The 19,226-nt window shown below is 38.9% G+C and overlaps 1 protein-coding gene across 1 annotated transcript; it reads right to left on the bottom strand.

The window, feature by feature from the left end:
- Positions 1-421: 421 nt before the first annotated feature.
- Positions 422-15,457, bottom strand: morn3 (MORN repeat containing 3). Its single transcript, XM_052032514.1, has 5 exons — positions 15,066-15,457; positions 9,973-10,130; positions 7,297-7,456; positions 1,968-2,152; positions 422-983 (listed from the first exon to the last, which is right to left on the bottom strand). Exons 1-5 carry the CDS (start codon positions 15,208-15,210, stop codon positions 882-884), a joined length of 750 nt encoding a protein of 249 aa, XP_051888474.1. The 5' UTR covers positions 15,211-15,457; the 3' UTR covers positions 422-881.
- Positions 15,458-19,226: the final 3,769 nt, after the last annotated feature.

Here is a 19,226-nt window from a genome sequence, read left to right as displayed (position 1 = left end):
GACCATCACTGGGTGAAGTAACATAACACTTCTCCACAGACGTCTTCACACAAACACCAACTGGATATTGAGCTGGACACACAAGGGATCTTTTGTTTCTATCCCATTCTTCCCCCAAATTTATTTGCAGCAATTTAAACATAGTTTCCCCTGTTGAAAACAGGTTGCAACAGTTGAAGGTTTCGATCTAATTCAGTGTTGAAAACTTTAAGAATCCATTTGTTAGAATGACTTGCTGAATACAAAAAACAATTGCAGAAACTAGAAATTAAAAAATCCTGGAATCTACCACATTGTCTTAAAGAAATGCGTTGATCTTCGGGATGAACTCCTCATTTAAAAACCTGATGATTTTATTACTAAATTTATCAAACAAACAGAATTGTGGTATCTATACATTTCAGAAGTGAATTGGCTTAAGACAATAAAGAGGCATAACAAAAATTAGAAACCTCAATGTATTCGAGGCATTTCATATGAATAGCTGATGGAAATTTGATGAGGGTGATGGATTAAATAAGGCAAGTAGAAATAGAAGCATGTAAACAAAATCTTGCATTGTGAATCAAATTGTAGAAGCTAAATTACCAATTAAGTTCACCATCAAGAATGCAAACCAACCTACCAATACAATGTGGGTTCTCAACAAAGCAGCTACTGCTTAAGCATCAGGTGTTCAAATGACGCAGATTATTTTGTGACCCGGATGAATGCTATAGAAATATTCTGCTAGCATCATTTCAGAAAAAGTTCACAAATTGCAGGTGCACCATTTGAGTGTAGCTGTGTACAAAATGATTATTTAAAGACCTGATTTATACAAGTCATTCTTAAAAGGCCAGATATGCACCATGAACATTAAAGGTTGAATCATGTGATCTTTAAGTTGTAGAAGAGATAACATGTTGACTGGTAGTCTTATTTTCATCCAGAAAGTGTGATTTGGCTTCCTCTAATACAGCAGCAGGGTTTCTTAGCTTTATCTGAAGAAACAAAATAAGGCTCTTATTGCAATAGTTACCACACATGTACTAAAACAAAATCATTCATTCGTGGGTAACCCAAATAGGGAGTGGCTGTATGCATCTAATTTGAAAAGTTCATATCTTAGTTTTTTTTAAAAGCTGTGGTGCTGCAGCTTTTGTGCAATGGCTTTAAAAGAAGTGTGAGAGATCACACATTTGGTTTACATAAGACCCAGGAAACTAACATGGTACATAAAACAGTAATCCAACAGTGTTTTAAGAATTTTTTTCAGTTCAGTTAATATAAATAGAGGCTCAGACCAATAGAATGCCATGTGAAAACTCCAGATCACTTCTTGTGAATCCAAGTTCTGATGCAGGGCCTTGAGCCGAAATATTGACCATCCCTCTGCCTCCAGCAGTTTGTTTTTTGCTCCAAATTACAGCATCTGCAGTCTCTTGTCTCATTGTTTGTGTCCTGGACAACCCACAGATGCAGGACGTTTTGACAGCTGGAGGAGCTCAAGCTCTGGGTTTTGAGCTTTAACAACGACGGACATCACGATGCTTCGACCATGAGGCTTGGGGTTTTGTGGATTGCATGTTGCAGCATCTGGTCAGCCCATAGCTCAAGACCATGCAGGTCGAGTTGGAATGGATAACTGTCGGACAAAAAAAAATACTCCAAGCTCATAACCAACCAGGATTCTGTTCTGATGGAGCAAGAGTTTCCCCTGGGGAGTATAGCCAGAGACAAGCCCTTAGCACCATGGGAAGCTCAAATGTACAGGATGACCACAAAAATTGGTGGAAGATGAGTAAATTAGCAAGAAGCATGAAAAAAAAGGGCAGGAGTTGCTACCAGTGTGCAAAAACAAAAATAAGCAAAGGTAAAGTTGGACCCCTGGGAGGTAGTGATAGGCAAAAAAATATTGCAGAAGGAAAAACTAAGCAATCACCTTGCATCATTCTTCATACTAGTAGAGAAGATACAAAAGATACCTGTGGTATTGGGTAGAGAGTAGGATTAATAGCATCTTCTCGGCCAAAATCAATCATTTTTCCACACTTTGGGATGTCATCTACCCATACACCGTCATATAGTTGACCTTTCTCAAAGAAGAAAAACTTTCCTGATCCATGTTTCTTTCCATTTTTCCAGAAACCTTCATAGCGATTTTCATTAGCTAAATAAATATGGGACTATTAAATGGTACATATTTGGAAAAAAAACAAACATTCACAGCATAGCTTAGCTCAAGAATGATGATGATTTTATAACCAATATTATATCCCACTGGTATTCTTTGGAGCATCACATTCTATGATGTCAATATAAGCCAATAACTTGAAATATTGGTGACAAACTTAATTTTGAAGCCTGATTTTTCCAGGTATAACATCATCAACTTGTTCTATCCACAATGGGTATGTGGAAGTGTTTGGCCAAAAGTAAATCTTGTACATCAGGAGATCCAATGATATGAATATTTATGCTGGACATCACAGCAGGAGTTCTGTTTAATCGGGCACAAGTACGTTGTCATCACATTTAGAGACCATTAATCAACTGTCTGTTTTTCCAGGTAGTGAGGGCCGTGACTTGGAGCGAGAAGCAGGACTCTCAGTGCAAGAAGTGGGAGCCACGTGAAGAGGTGAGTGTCGGGATCCAGTTCTTTTCCAGGTATTTTGGGCCGTGACTTGGAGCGAGAAGTGGTACTCCCGGTCTCAGCTAGATGTCCTTTGGCTCATATGGGAGAATGAGGAGGTGATAGATAAAAGCTACAAGGAGGTAGCCAACCCAAGTTGTAGGAGGCAGGTAGCTGAGTGACTGTCAGGAGAGGGGAAGGGAATAGGCAGGTCATGCAGAGTACCCTTGTGGCCATTTCCCTCAATAACAGGTATATTGCTTTGGATACTGTTGGCGTTGGGGAGGTGGTGTGGAGAAGACCTACCAGAGGAAAGCCACAGCAGTCAGGTCACTGGCACTGAGTATAGCTCTATAGCTCAGAAGGGAAGGGGGGAGAAGAAGAGAGCAATAGTGATAGGGGACTCTATAGTTAGGGGAGCAGACAGGAGATTCTGTGGATGTGAAAGAGATGGTATATTGCCTCCCAGGTGCCAGGGTCAGGGACATCTCAGATCAGGTCCACAGTATTCTAGAGGGGAAGGGTGAGTAGCCAGATGTTGTGGTGCACATTAGTACCAACAACGTAGGTAGGAAAAAGGATGAGGTCCTGAAAAGTGAATATGGGGAACAAGGTAGGAAGCTGAAATGCAGGACCTCAAGAATCCCTGGATTGCTGCCTGTGCCACGCGCCAGTGAGGTTAAGAATATGTCAATTTGGCAGATGAATGTGTGGCTGAGAAATTGGTGCAGGGGGCAGGGTTTCAGATTTGTGGATCATTGGGATCTCTTCTGGGGAAGGTATGATCTGTACAAAAGTGACGGGTTACACCTGAACTGGAGGGGGACCAATATCCTTGCAGGCAGGTTTGCTAGAGCTGTTGCAGAGGGTTTAAACTAGTTTGGCAGGTGGATAGGAACCAGAGTGATAGGTCAGTGGATGGGGCAGTTGGTGTACAGGATGATGCAGCATGTAGAGAGACTGAGGAAGGACTGGCATTTGATTGGGCAAAATTGCAGTCAGTTGGCTGGGTTGAAGTGGGTCTATTTTAATGCAAGAAGTATCAGGAACAAGGATGATGAACTTAGAGCATAGGTCAGTACATAGAACTACAATGTTGTGGCCATTAAGAGACTTGGCTGTCACAAGGGAAGGAATGGCTGCTGGATATTCTGGGGTTTAGATGTTTCAAAAGGGACAGGGAGGGAGGTAAGAGGGGTGGGGGAGTGCCATTGCTAATCAGGGATAGTATCACAGCTGCAGAAAGGGAAGGCATCCTGGAGGGATTGTATACTGAGTCAGTGTGGGTGGAGGTCAGAAACAGGAAGAGAGTGATCACTAGAGAGCTAGAAAGGGGCACGAGAAGGCCTTGGCAAGTAGGATTAAGGAAAACCCCAAGGTGTCCTACTTGTATGTGAGGAACAGGAGAATGACTAGAGTGAAGGTAGGACCGATTAGGGATAGAGGAGGAAACATGTGCCTGGAGTCAGGAGGTAGGGGTGGTCCTTAATGAATTTTTGCTTCAGTATTCACCTGTGAGAGAGAACTTGACGTTTGTGAGGACACCATAAAACAAGCTGACCAGCTGGAACATGTCGATATTAAGAATGAGGATGTGCTGGAACTTTTGAAAACTATTAGCATAGATAATTCCTTGGGGCCAGATAGGATATATCCCAGAATACTATGGGAAGAGAGGGAAGAGATTTCTGAGCCCTTGACTATGACCTTTGTGTCCTCGCTGGCCACAGGAATGGGACCAGATGATTGGAGGGTGGCAAATGTTATTCCTTTGTTCAAGAAAGGGAGTAGGGATAACCCTGGGAATTATAAACCTGTGAGTTTTACTTCAATGGTGGGCAAATTATTGGAAAAGATTCTTAGGGACAAGATTTATGAGCATTTAGAGAAGCATAATCTGATTAGGGATAGTCAGTATGGCTTTGTGAGGGGCAGGTCATGCCTCATGAACCTGATTGAATTCTTTGAGGATGTGACAAAATGCTGAGGGTAGAGCAGTGGATGTGGTGTATATGGACTTTAGTAAGGCTTTTGATAAGGTTCCCCATGATCGGCTCATTCAGAAGGTTGGGAGGCATGGGATCCAGGGAAACTTGGCTGTGTGGATTCGGAATAGGCTGCCCATAGAAGGCAGAGGGTGGTCGTAGATGGAGCATATTCTGCCTGGTGTTCGGTGACCAGTGGTGTTCCGCAGGGATCTTTTCTGGGACCCCTGCTCTTTGTGATTTTTTATAAGTGACTTAGATGAGGAAGTGGAAGGGTGGGTTAGTAAGTTTGCAGACGACACTAAGGTTGGTGGTGTTGTGGATAGTGTAGAAGGCTGTCGAGGGTTACAATGGGACATTGATAGGATGCAAAGCTGGGCTGAAAACTGGCAGATGGAGTTCAACCTGGAAAAGTGTGAAGTGATTCACTTTGGAAGGTTGAATTTGAAGGCAGAATACAGGATTAATGGCAGAATTCTCACCAGGTGATTGGTGGACCCCACCAAATATATCCAATTCTTCACCCCATTTAATTTACATGCAATAAGATCCCATGGACAGTAATATCACAATCACCTGATAATTAGAAATGTTGCTTGATGGATAAATATTGACCAAGACTTTGGGAGCTCTTTCAACAGTGGCATGGTATCTTTTTCACCCAAACGCTAAGGACGATCCTTATTGTCCCGTTTGAAAGATAACTCGGCCATCTGCGCAGCATTCCCTCGATAAAAAAATTTAAGGCTGATTTAAAGCTGAGAAAACACCAGTGCATTTTCTCAAATCAGTGGAGTAGAACTATGCACCCACAATCTTCAGACTTGGAGGGACAAGTGTAACCACACATTCATAACTACCAAGACCATCTCAAGCTTGAGTTCTGATTGTAAAGACTGCTTGCAATATTTCAGCTATATAGTTAAAATTCATTCTTCTATAAAGTTCTGCATTTTAATAGGACACATCTTTCAATAGAAATATTTATGACAGAAATGGAGACAGCTTTAAAGACAAGCATTTGCAGTCAGTGTTCTGCAAATAGATAAAGCAGCTGGAATTTTTACTGAGGTAATTCAGTCAGTCAAAGTGCATAATTCAATAAAGGTAGCTTATCTAATTTTTCAAAGACATTTAACATACAGTATTTCCTTATACAAGAATAAGTGGTACTTGGAATAAAAGGCACTGTCTACACTAAGTGAACTGAGAATTTTCTTAACAATAAAAAGACAGATATTAGCATCAGGCTGAATGTGCTTACTGGAAAAGAAAAAAAGTGACCAACAATCTTCCATGAAAGAAGCATTGTGAAACCCTCTATATTCATTCATAAATAGTGTAATATGAAAACCTCAGTGATAGCATTACTAAATATGTTAATGAACAAGTTATTTGGGTCAATTATCTAAATAGACCGATACAAGACAAATGGATTTTCTACGTTTATGCATATTAACAGTACATGCAGGGAGAACTTACAATAAATATTCTTATAAAGTGCCGTGGTCCTATTTTGAAGCTCTGCTGGAAGATGCTACAACCAAATCAAATATAACCATGTCTTTGGGGCTCTTCCAAGGCCTTAGATTAAATCCAAATGAAGGGTCTCAACCAAAAACATTGACTGTCCATTTCCCTCCACAGATGCTGCCTGACCTGCTGAGTTCCTCCAGCATTTTGTTCATTGCATTAGATTAGTTTATTATCACATACACCAGGGTGCAATGAAGTTGCTTGTTCGCATGAAGCTCACAGAGCAAACAGTATTCATGGTAGTAATAAATACTACAACAAGCACAAAACAGCAGAACAGTGCAGTTCGGTTCACCAAAGTATAGGAAAGATGTAATAATGCTGGAGAAGGTGCAGAGGGAATTCACCGGGATATTACCTGGGATGAAACAGTTCAGTGATGATGACACTGGAGAAGATAAGTCTGTTCTCCCTGGAGTGAAGGAGGTTAAGAGAGGATATGATTGAGATGTATATAATGATGAGGGGTAAGGATAGGGTAGACTGCAGGAATGTTTTCCCCATATCCAAAGTAATTATAGGGTAAGGGATATAGGGCAAGGCAGAAGAGATTTAGAGGGGAAACTATGGGGATTTTCTTTACTCAGTTGCAAGTACCTGGAATACATGGCATGGTTGTAGCTGGGTCACTGATAACATTTAAGAGATGTTTAGATGAGCACTTGAATTGCTTAGGCATAGAAGGTTATGGATCAAGTGCCAAGTGACAGAACTGATAGAGAAGGGTGCCCACTGGCCGGCGTGGATGAGTTGGGCTGACTGGCCTGTTTTTATGCTGTACAATTCTGTCATTCTAACTTGAGAAAATTTGAATCACAAAGGAGATAGAATATCCTATGTTGTAAAGTGGAACTGGGGAGCACAGAAACATTAATATCACAATTTGATTTTATTTTTGGAGGAAAGTTTCAGTAATAAATATAGTGTTCCTTAAAATTCAACAGGCATTAGTGGTTAGAAGGTAAAGGAGAAGGTAAAAGATAATTCACTATCAAACAAACAGATGAACTCTAGGACTGAATAGGTTTGATCGGCCTATTTTTTTTCTTCTTAATCCAAACTTTTTTTTACTGTATTCAAGCTAAGTTGTTATTGTCCAGTTTAGAAAGTTAGTGACCATCTTAAATAATCCTAGTGAGTACCTTGTAAAACACTACTTACCAAGACGGAGCATTCCCTGGCCATTGGGGAAGTCATTGGACCATTCACCTTCATATGTAGAGCAATCTGCATTGTACATTCTACCCCAGCCATCTCTTTTGTCATTATACCAATGGCCCTCATAAATGTCATCATCCGAGTAAAAGTTGGTTCCCAAGCCCTGCAGATGTACAAAAATAATGAAGAACAAAGTGAAAAATGATAATCACACTGCAAGAAAACAATAATAGACTTTCAGGTCCACTAAAAATTCAGGTATCAAAATAAAAAGGAAACAAAAAGTAACATTGCCTTATATTTTCAAATAAATTTCACAGAACATGAAAACTTACTTAGAAGTAATTTAAGATACCTACAGATTCTGACTAAATAGACTGGGATAATATTGGCTCCAAGTACCTGGTAAGTAATCCCTTTGAGACAAAATTATTGGTAGAAAGTCTGTTACAAAATGTACAAATAAAATACATTTAATTTTCTGAGCAGAATGCCTTCAGAACCTACCTTTGAAAATTACTTGTGTGCGCTATACAAGCTTTTCCAAAATGAATCCAAAATTCCAAGAATTAAATTAGGAAACGGCATAAAATAGTTCCTTATAGAAACTGATGCAAAGCCCTGCTCTCTTTCCAAATGAGTGAAATTTTAATGCTGCAAATTGTTAAACCATGAAGATGGAATGGAGAAATATTACAATAAAATATGGAATCTTTACTATTATCTACTTTGAAGTAATTAATTATAATAGATAGTTAAAACTAAAATTATTACCCAGAACAATCATAAAACAGATACACAGAATAAGAACATAAAGAAAAAGCAGGAGCAGGCCACTCAGCCCTTCATGTCTGGCATCCAATGACTAATCTTTTCCATCAGTGCCTCCTGCACTAACCCTTGACTCTTTAAATATACAAAAGAAATTATTCATCTATCTCTTGAATATATTTAGTGTCTAAGTCTGCCCAGTTCTAGGGTATGCAATTCCAAAAATTCACTATTTACCAGGTGAAGAAATGTATTATCATCTCAGTCTTTAATTGGCAATCTCTCATTGAGAGGATATTAGGACCATCAAATCTATGCCAGTTCATAGAGCAATCCTATTAATTACTTCCTTTTCATCTCTCACATGCCCATTTATGCCTCATTTCTTCTACCATTCACCTAGAACAGGGGTCATTTACTAATTGCTGCATCACTGTACACTAATGTGTCCCATTAGAACTTAATGTTTCACTGAGATCACCTCTGATTCTTTTAAACTGAGGGCTATTGACCCAAAATGTTTAATCGCCAAAGGATGAATATCCTATCCCAGGAATCAATCTTGTGCCCTTCCTCTATCACAAGGTTATCCTTCCTATGATAGGGAGACTAGACCTGTACCTGATATTCCAGGTGTGGTCTCGTAGGAACCTTGTATCATTGCAGTAAAACATCTTTTATACTCAAATCCTCTTACAAGAAAGGCCAACATACCATCGGTCTTTCTAATTAACTGCTGTACTAGGACATTAATTTTTAGTATTCATTTACAAAGACACCCAGCTCCCTCTGAGCACCAAAACCTTCCAATCTCACAACATTTAAAAAATACTCCATCATTTCATTTTCCCCTACCAAATTGGATGACCTAATATTTTAATACATAATTATTCCATTTGCCGTGTCTTCACTCAAGTACTACCCTTGGATGTATTGGATGAGGGAACAATGTGCAATCATTGATATCAATTATGATAGTTGGGGCACACAACTAACCACCAAACTCAAAAATGACCCATTTATTCCTACACTGTTTTCCATCCTTTAACTAATTCTCATTTCACACCAGAATATTAACCCCCAATGCTATGTGCTCTGATTTTGTCCAATGGTCCATGTGTTGCACCTTATGGAAGGCCTCAAAGTCCAAATACACCCTATCCATTGGTTCACCCTAACCTATTCTGCTAGTTACAATCTTAAAAAGATTTGTCATCACCTGACATCGACATCCTTTCATAAATCAATGTTGATTCTGCTAAGTCATTTTATTATTTTATAAAAAGTGTCCTGCTACCACTTCCTTAATACTAGATTTTAGCATTTACCCTACTACTTATGTCAGGTTACCTAATTTGTTATTGTCCATTTTGTCTCTCCCTTCTTTCTTAAAACGTGGGGTTATATCTGCCTACTTTAACCTAAGTACAGTTCTAAAATCTATGAAATTTGGAAAGATGATAACCAATGCGTCTACAATTTTCATAGCCAATTCTTTTAAGACTTGGGATAATGGTCATCAGGTCCTGGGATTTATTGGCTTTCAGTCCTATTAATACCTTTTGTAAAGCTAATTTCTTTCAGCTCCTCATTTTCTCCACACCTGTTGTTCTCCACTATTTCTGAGAGGTTTTCTGTATATTCTCTTGTGAAGACAGTTAGAAAATACTTGATTGATTTCTCTGCCAGTTCCTTTTTCCCCCCAATATAATTTCTCCTATCTCAGAGTGAAATAGACCACATTAGATCTTTTTACATATCTATAGAAGATTTTATTGACTGTGTGTGTATTTCTTGCTTAGATTACTCTCACGTTCTACTTTTCCATACCAGAGACAATGTTCATGCTATGATATCCTTACCGAACAAGTAACTAATACTTAAATAGTGAAATTACTTGGCACTCACATGTCTTTTGTCATTTTTCCATTCGCCTGAATATACTTTTTTATATTCTCCACTGACTGGATCTGGTAAGCTGTAGGTTCCAAAGCCATTTCTTTTTCCATACTGCCAGTCACCATCGTAAATGGCTCCATTAGATTTCCACTTCTGTGTTCCCTTTCCTGTTTGCATTAAAATATAAATAATGGGAAATGATTTAAAACTTGGGAATTAATGTTTTCTTCTTTTGCAGTTTTCAAACTGAATTTTTTAAAATATTCAGCTGTTGTAACATATACCAAGGTTACAATAACACTCATACCACAAGTTTAGTGGCTTAAAAAGTTCTCAATTTTTACAGTTACATTATCTTTTGATACCATTTTCCTTTTGGGTAATTGTAAAAGACTTTCAGGAATGTCAAAAACAACCCAGTTCCTTGACAGTTTTTTTTAAATACATGATTTATGGCTTTATAGTGATATCAAAAGACAATGCATCAGCAAACACAGACAGTTGCGAAGAAGTGAAATTCAGGCCATGTAACTTTAAACTTAAGCCAATGCTGGACAAAAAGATTTTAAATTCTTTACATCAGGGCTGAGATAATGGAGAAGAGTTGAGCATTTCAAAAGGAAGCCTCATAGACCACTGACACTGCATTCCTAACATTCCTACACTGAAGCAATATCAAGTGACCCATTGATTCCTGACTCTAAATTTAAAATGATAGTTTTAAATATGTAATAATCTTAAAATGCAAAAGTGGTTAAAGTAGTTGAAAACTAGGAATAGCAACAAAAAACACCATGTTATTTGCGTGGTCGATGTTCTCCCCCCCCCCCCCCCCCCAAAATAATTAATAAATCTACTAGCCCATTGCTCTAGGTTTGTCCAACCTCTAAAGCGTGGTTTTGATGATAAAATGATCATCATTTGCTTAGCTTAGCCCACTGCTCTTCTCTCTCTACACTCATGACTGTGTGGTTAAGTATAGCTCAAAGCAATCTATAAATTTGCCAATGACACCACTTCTATTGGTAGAATCTCAGATGGTAACGAGAAGGTGTACAAAAGTGAGACAGATCAGCCAGTTGAGTGGTGTCACAACAACAACCTCACACTCAACGTCAGCAAGACTAAGGAATTGATTAGGGACTTCAGAGAGGGGAAATCAGATCAGGAGAACACACACCAGTCCTCATTGAGGGATCAGGGATGGAAAGGATGAGCAGCTTCAAGTTCCTCGGTGTCAGCATCTTGGAGGATCCATCCTGGGCCCAACACATTGATGCAATCATGAAGAAAGCACACCAGTGGCTCTACTTCATTAGGAGTTTGAGGAGATTTTGTATGTCACCAAAGACTCTTACAAATTTTTTTTTTTACAGATGTACAGTGGAGAGCATTCTGACTGGGTGCAATCCAGCAATTGGAGGCTCCAATGCACAGGATCACAAGAGGCTGCAGAGGGTTGTAGACTCAGCAGTTCCATCACAGGTACAACCCTCCCCACCATCAAGGACATCTTTAAGAGGCAGTGCCTCAAGAAGACAGTAGCCATCACTAAGGACCCTCACCATCCGGGACATGCCCTCTTGTTACTACCATTGGGAAAGAGGTACAGGAGCCTCAAGAGCCACACTTATGATTCAGAAACGTGGCACGGTAGCGTAGCGGTTAGCATGACGCTATTACAGCACCAGTGATCGGGGTTCGATTCCCGTCGCTGTCTGTAAGGAGTTTGTACATTCTCCCGTGTCTGCGTGGGTTTCCTCCCACATTGCAAAGACATACGGGTAGGTTAATTTGGGTTTAAAATGGGCGGCGCGGACTCGTTGGGCTGGAAGGGCCTGTTACCACGCTGTAAATAAAATGTTTTTTTAAAAATTAAAAGAAACAGCTTCTTCCCCTCCGCCATCAGATTTCTGAATGGTCCATGAACACTACCTCGTTACTCCTTTTTTATTACACACTATTTTAGTAATTTATAATAATTTTTATGTCTATGCACATTACTGCTGCCGCAAAATGACAAATTTCACATCATATAAATCTGATTATGCTTATTTGGGCTGCAACAAATTGACATATAGAATTAATTACAACAAAAACTGTTGACACAAGTTAGTTGAGTGGTTCCAACTGCTTCTATACATCAGATTGAAAAGTCTGAGCAATATCCAGTTCAAAGTTGTTTCAGTTAATACGTGCACTTAACGTAGTACTTTTATCAATATGTAGAGGATCATCTGTAAAATGGCAAGTTTTTCAGGGTCATGTTCAGGGAAAATGGATACTGAAAATGCCTTCTTTGCCATATCCAATTCATTGATGAACTAAATTTAAAGATAATTTCACCCTTCTGAAGTATTATATGGAGATCACAGTGTAAGTAACAGAGTCATACAGCACAAAAACAGGTCCTTCAGCCCACCAAATGCTGACTGACCATCAAGCATCCATTTATACCAATTCTATACTAATTCCATTTTATTCTCCCTGCATTCGCATCAGCTTCTTGCAGATTCTACGACTCTCATACACTAGGCAATTTACGGTGGCCAATTAATCTACCAACTCACGTCTTAAGCATATGGAAATAAATCAGAGCATTCAGAGGAAACCCATACAGTCACAGGGAGAATATGCTGACTCCATACTGACAACACTGAAGAAATATCTTTTCCAGAAAACTCTAAATTAAATAGATATTCATAAACTGTACAGCAAGATATTTCTTTGATCTAATTGATCAACACTATCAAACAACCCGGAGTAGCTGATATTGTCAGAATTTGTTCCCTTTCTCCTTCAAACCTGGTATCATCATTCTTCCTGTAATCCAACTTTGATGCACCCATTCTATACCATTGCCACATCTCGAAACTCACTTTGTTCTCCAAGCTCTCTGAGCATACTGAAGTTGCCAGTTCTGTGCTAAATCTGACCCAAATATAATAACATTCAATATCTTTCCCATCTTCACATTATCAAGACAGCATTTATGACTGCCACCAGAAAGGCTCTTTCTGCCTGCAGCTGTGAATACAGTTCTAATTTTTTTTGTAAGCAACATCAAAAGTTGTGGTCAACTGGTGAAGACAAAACTTTAAGCAGTAGATTTGAATGGACTCATTGTTTAACTATAAGTGACAACAAAATGGTTTATATCACTGAATTAGTAATCTAGGCCTAGATGTAAGAGACCCACAGGAATTTGTTACGGACTCAGTGAAAGTCCCTTTAAGATAGAGTGTGTGTGTGTATGTGTGTGTGGGGCGTGCTTACTTCAATAGAAGATAAAGGATGTAATGACGTTGTTGAAGAAGTCAGAAGGAGAAGGAGAGAGAGAGAGAGAGAGAGAGAGAAGGGAGAGAGACACCAGTCTGCTTGTTTTCTCTATCGATGGATGAGAAACAATAACTGTGTTTGCCACTGAAATCCATGTATGGAAGTTGGAAGTAATCCGGTGGAGTTCACTTTGTTGCTGACCTGTAGAAGGAAACAGGTATTTGTGTGGACAACCACGATTCGGATGCTTTTCGGGGTGAGGAAGTCACTACCGAGTAAACACTGAAGTGTCGTTTGGGTTCCATCATGGAACATTTGGATTTCGTATGTACTCTTTCTCTGTTTCTCTACGTCTACGTCTTATCTTCAGACAACGGTGGTTGTTGAAGAAGCCCTTGCTCATGTTTCACCTTATGGCTTGCGGAACTGAACTTTAAGAACCATTCCGGAACTGGGAGTTTTGGACTTTGTCACACACACACACACGACGAGTTTAGTTTTGGGGTTAACGTTCGAGGTTTAACATTTTTGAATTCTAACATACTAACATTTTTACTTTTATTTTACGGATTATCATAAGTAGAAATTAATAAAATAGTTTTTAACACTGAATCATGCTCAGTGTGTTTCTTTTGTTGCTGGTTCGTGACAAAATTAAATGTGACTGCATTCTGGAGTGGCATGTTGAACATACATATAAAGAACATGTGTGTATAAGTACTTACTGGGGGCAAGAGTAGAAAGTGCTCTGTTTCTACTGGCTTCCCTCTCTGAGAGCATATCCATGCCCAAATGGATTTTTAAAATTATTATCTTGGTGTTAATTCTTCAAACAGAGCTAGTTAATCCCATTTTAATGTCCTACCCTTTTATATTCTTCCTATGGTACAACAGTTTAGTGTTTATGTTATCAGTAATCCACTCATTATCTGGAGGTAAGAGTTCAAATCCTACCACAGCAACTGGAAAATGCAAATACAATTAACTAAATAATCTAGTATTAAAAAGATAGTACCAGCAATTGTGACCAAGAAATTGCCAGATTTCAGGGAAAAAAAGCCTTTCTGGTTCAGTAATGCCCTTTAAGAAAGTCCACCATATCCTTCATTCTACTAATATAATCCTGTCAGGGATCAACCCTAGTTCAACGAGGAGCACACGACACGCTTAAAAATGAGATCCCAATCCGGTGAAACTGCAACACAGAACTATCTGCGTGCTAAACAGCATGAATAGACAGAACTAAGCAATTTTACAACCTTCGGAAAGGGAACAAATTCTGACAATTCCATCACATCGACTTGTGAATGGTGGGGAACAATTAAAACAGCTAACAGGAAGAGGGTCCAAGAACATCATCATCATCATCCTTAAAGATTTCAGTACCCAGCACACGAGTGTTAAAGGTGAAGCCGAGTCAGAAATAATGATCCACTTCAGCTTCCTTCTGAGAGTCCCGCCATCGCATGATAATTTTAAACCAATATACTTCAGTCCACTTGATATCAAAAGCAATTGAGAGTACTGAATACAGTAAAGCCCATGGGGTCACCAGTGCCCCAAACAAAATGAAAAAGTATGTGCTTTCCTTACAAGGCCAAAATCTGATTCCAGACCCACACCAGTCTCGAAATAGCCTGGCAGTTCACTCATTTTTATTTTACGGATACATACAATGGCCTCTCTAGTGTCGCCCAGGTCCCAAGAATAGATAACAAAAGTCTGGAAGGAAACATTACACGGCCTCGCTGCAAATGATTTTCAGTTTTACTTTTTAAACTTAATATTTATAATCGAATGCACGTAACGATTATTATCCTTACCATGCTTCTTATTGTCCCGCCACTCTCCTGTGTATTCATCCCCATTCGTTGTGTAAACAGTGCTTTTCAATCCGTTTTTCTGCGCATTTCGATCCCATTCTTTCCAGCGGCTTTCTTTTAGCTTTCGAGGTCTCAGAAATGGCATTTTGTATTGATGGGGCTTTCGGTAAGGATGTAATCTGTACAGTCCCGAGGAAGAATGTACTAAACGATTAGGATGTTGCCAAGGCAACAAGTTTGGCTAATCCTCCTGCAATGTGCTTCACCGGTATTCAAGCGGCAAACCTTCGGAAAACGGGATTTGAAAAACCTAGCGAAGACTGACAATAATTCATTTCAGCACCGAAATTCAAGCATCAAAATAATCATCAGGATATTTAACAACAATCCCAGTAGTTACTGACGCTCATGTGGGACTATAATGTGCGCCTTGTTACTACGGCAACTGAACTAGGCCATGTGGCGGGTGCTTTACCGCTCGTGGAGTGTCTTTTTAATTTTAAAAGTAAAATAGGAATAAAAGGAAAACATAAGACATTGTGAAATCAATCTTAGTTTCGTTTTTTTTCAATTAAATTAAAAAGTGTTGGATAGGCTACGTCATCGTTTTGTTACATCGCCCTGCTCGAGGAAGGTAATCTAAAAAATGTCTAGTTCGCAATTTGTAGGGTGTCGGATATTTACCTTCAAGTTTCTTTATTTTTGGTATTTAAAAAGCATTCCAAATAATAGATTTAAAGGTATGAGTAGCTGAAGAGTTTTGACCCTCAAGGTGTATGGACTTACCCTAGTATTTAATGCTGAACTGTTTTTGTGGACAAGGGTATCGTGTTACACTTTATCTATTACTCTTATTGAATTTTACTTCATGATGTCGGTGGCCTCTAATAGGACGTATAGCATTCAATTTATGCTGATCGTCTTTAGGAAGTCCCCCCCCACGCACACATAAAAGTTGCGTTTCCTGAAGGGAAAAAGAAGTCTGTTCACAGCAATATGGTGCATTAGATTTTAACATCCTCTGCAAACGACATACTTGCGTATGGAGTATATTGCTTTATGGTGAAATATTCAAGGTGCTTACGGAATGTGCTTTAGCTGGTTACACTTCAGGTATTGATACTTGATAACTCATTAATGGTAGTCATGAATCAATAATTTTCAGCTGAACGGTGATGATTGTATCATTACCTAAGGAGACAGCATAGCAGTATTTGTAAAGAATACTATTTCAGTGCTGGGACTTAAAATGTCTTACGGTGTTGGATTTCAATATAATCCATAAGCGAATAAAGAAAAAAAAGGAAAATTATCCAGTTCTTTATATTCATTACAAGCCAAGAGTAGAAATGAGATAGGAGGGGAGATCTACTAACAATAGCTTCAACTATACAACACATTTAATGTAGCAAAACTATTCCAATATATTTCAATAGAAGAGTTCCAAACAAAAAGGTAATAAGCCTCAGAAGGTGAATATTAAGATATTTGACAAAATGCTTGGTTAAAGAGTTTGGTTTTAAGCAGCTTTTTTAAAGTAAGAGTGAAAAACAGAGAGAATTACGTAGCTTAAAGCCTTGGCAGCACAAATATCTTGGAGGTTAGTCAAATGTAAGGAGATAAGCTAAACTGGCGTGAGAGAATGGAAGAATGTGAAAACTAACAAAGGAATTTTCAAATCAAAACATTGCTTAATGAGGAGAAAGGATAGGCCAGCAAACGTAGAGATAATGAGTAAATAGAAAGTGTGTTTATGAGCAGAAAGGCTTATTGTATATCAACTTTAAGGTTATGGAGAGTAGAACATACCAAGACTAACCAAATGAAGTTGAGACATTGATGAAGGTTCTAGCAATAGATGAATAGAGGCAAGGCCAGAGTGGCAATGTTTTTAGAGATGCCAACAGGTACTTTTAGATATGGTACAAATATGAGGTTCACATGACAAAAAACATTGCCGTTTGGTTCCACTTCAGATGGAATGGAGTTTGCGACAGGGACCATAGACTTTGGCTTTGGTCTTCACTATATTGGAGGAAATCCCTGTTTACCCTCTATTGGATGTTGAAAAAATAGTCTAACAGCATAGAGACAGCAGAGGGGGGAAGAGAGGTGGTAAATGTGGCTGGCACCATTATAAATATGGAAATTTGTGTTTTCAGATAATGTTACTGAGGGCCAGCATGTGGATGGAAAATAGAAGTGAGACCAGGATTGATCCTTGCGGATACCACTGTTTCAGGCCAGGAGATACAGGTCATAACAACATGTTATATAAAAAAAAGCTTTTTACCCATGAAACCTCTGGTTCCTTAGCTAATTATCTTAATCTTGCTTGTTTCTTAACTCTTCTGCCACCGATGCTCATTCACTTTTTCAAAAACCATTTAAATCTCTCCTGAATATTCTTTTGAAGGAGAACAACCTTAGTTTATTATTTTCATGTAATTGAAGTCTTTCACCCCTTATACAGTTCCAGTTTATCTCCTTGCATGCTTTGAAATCATTCCTAAAGTATGATGCCCACATATAGCCAAGAGTCTCCCATCTGGAGTTTAACCAATTTTTTATAAAGATTAACATAACTACCTTGGTTTTAATTTCTGAATCTACTTATACAGCCACGGGTTCCATATGTTTTCTTCAACTTTCTTCAAAAAATTTTCAGTTTGACCTGCCGTTTTTAAAGACATACGCGTACACACACAAACACACACACAAAATCCATAATTGTGGATCCCATTTAAAATTTTCTGCAAAATTTATATTATTTTTCCCCATTTTCCCCATTCTTTTTAACAAAGTGAATCATTTCACATTTATAGAGTCATAGAAGGATACAGCACCAAAACAGTTCTTTCAACCCAGCAAGTCTGCACTGACCATCAACCACCCATTTAAGTTAATTTTACATTAATCCCAATTTTTAAAACTCCCTAACATTCTCATCAACTGAAGACCCACACTCGACAATTTAGGAACAACTTCTTCCCCTCTACCATCATATTTCTGAACGGTCCATGAACACTACCTTGTTGTTCCTTTTTTTTTGCACAGTTTATTTATTTTGTAATTCGTAGTAATTTTTATGCCTTTGCTCTGCACTGCTGCTGCAAAACAACAAACTTCACAAGATATACAGTAAGTCAGTGATAATGAACCTGATTCTGATTCTGAACTCTTCCTAGATTCTACCACTCATGTATACTCAAGGAGCAATTTACAGTGGCCAATTAACCTACCAACCCACGCATCTTTGGAATATGGGAAGAAACTGGAACACCATGAGGAAACCCACATCGTAAAGGGAGAACATGCAAACACCACACAGAACCAAAGTCCGGATTGAACCCATGTCACTGGCACTGTGAGGCAGTGACTCTACTAGCTGTGCCACTGTATCGCCTAAGATATTCACTTAGAACTACTTCACAGGAGGCCATCCATGCCATTGTGAATAGGCTGGTTTTTTTGAAAGAGTTTCCCATTAGTTCCACTTCCTAGGACGAATGAAAACTCTCCTCCGATGATCTATTCCCTCAGGACTCTACAAACTCTGCCGCTTCAAGTATTAATCCAATCTGCATTTTGACATTCATATTCCTTCCAAGCTCATAATTTGCTGCTTTGAGAAGTTGCTTCTCTTTCCTCTCTCAATTCTGTCCCATCTGGTTACTGACTCTAGTGATCGCAGAAACAATTTCTTATTTACCTAGAGATTTGTAACAAAGGTATTCAAAAGGGTAAAGTGAGTGAGATCAGCTGCATATAGTTTCAACGATACAGCAGAGCCAGATGGGCTGAATGGCCTCCATCTACAGTGTATTGCACTAAGGCTTCTCTCTCTTAAATTACCCTTGCTAAGTGTCTGCCAATTTGAACAATTTGAATCCATGTTCTCCTGAAATCTGTTACACTCCTTTTAATTGTCTGTTGGATTCCATGGTGTTCCATGTTGTCTGCATATTTTGAAGTCATGTCTTCAAAAAGAGCAGTTGTCCCAAGACTAACTCCCGAGGTATGGTTCGCTTTCCTCCAACTTGATAAGCAGCCAGTTTCCACCACTCTATGCTTCCTATCTTTTAGTCAATTTTCTATCCGCACTGCTACTGACTCTTCAATGTCATGGGACAGACTTTTATTAATAACATGATTTTAATA

The sequence above is a fragment of the Pristis pectinata genome, chromosome 17, assembly GCF_009764475.1.
Source record: "Pristis pectinata isolate sPriPec2 chromosome 17, sPriPec2.1.pri, whole genome shotgun sequence".
NCBI lineage: Eukaryota > Metazoa > Chordata > Chondrichthyes > Rhinopristiformes > Pristidae > Pristis > Pristis pectinata.
This window is presented reverse-complemented; position numbering and strand designations above follow the sequence as displayed.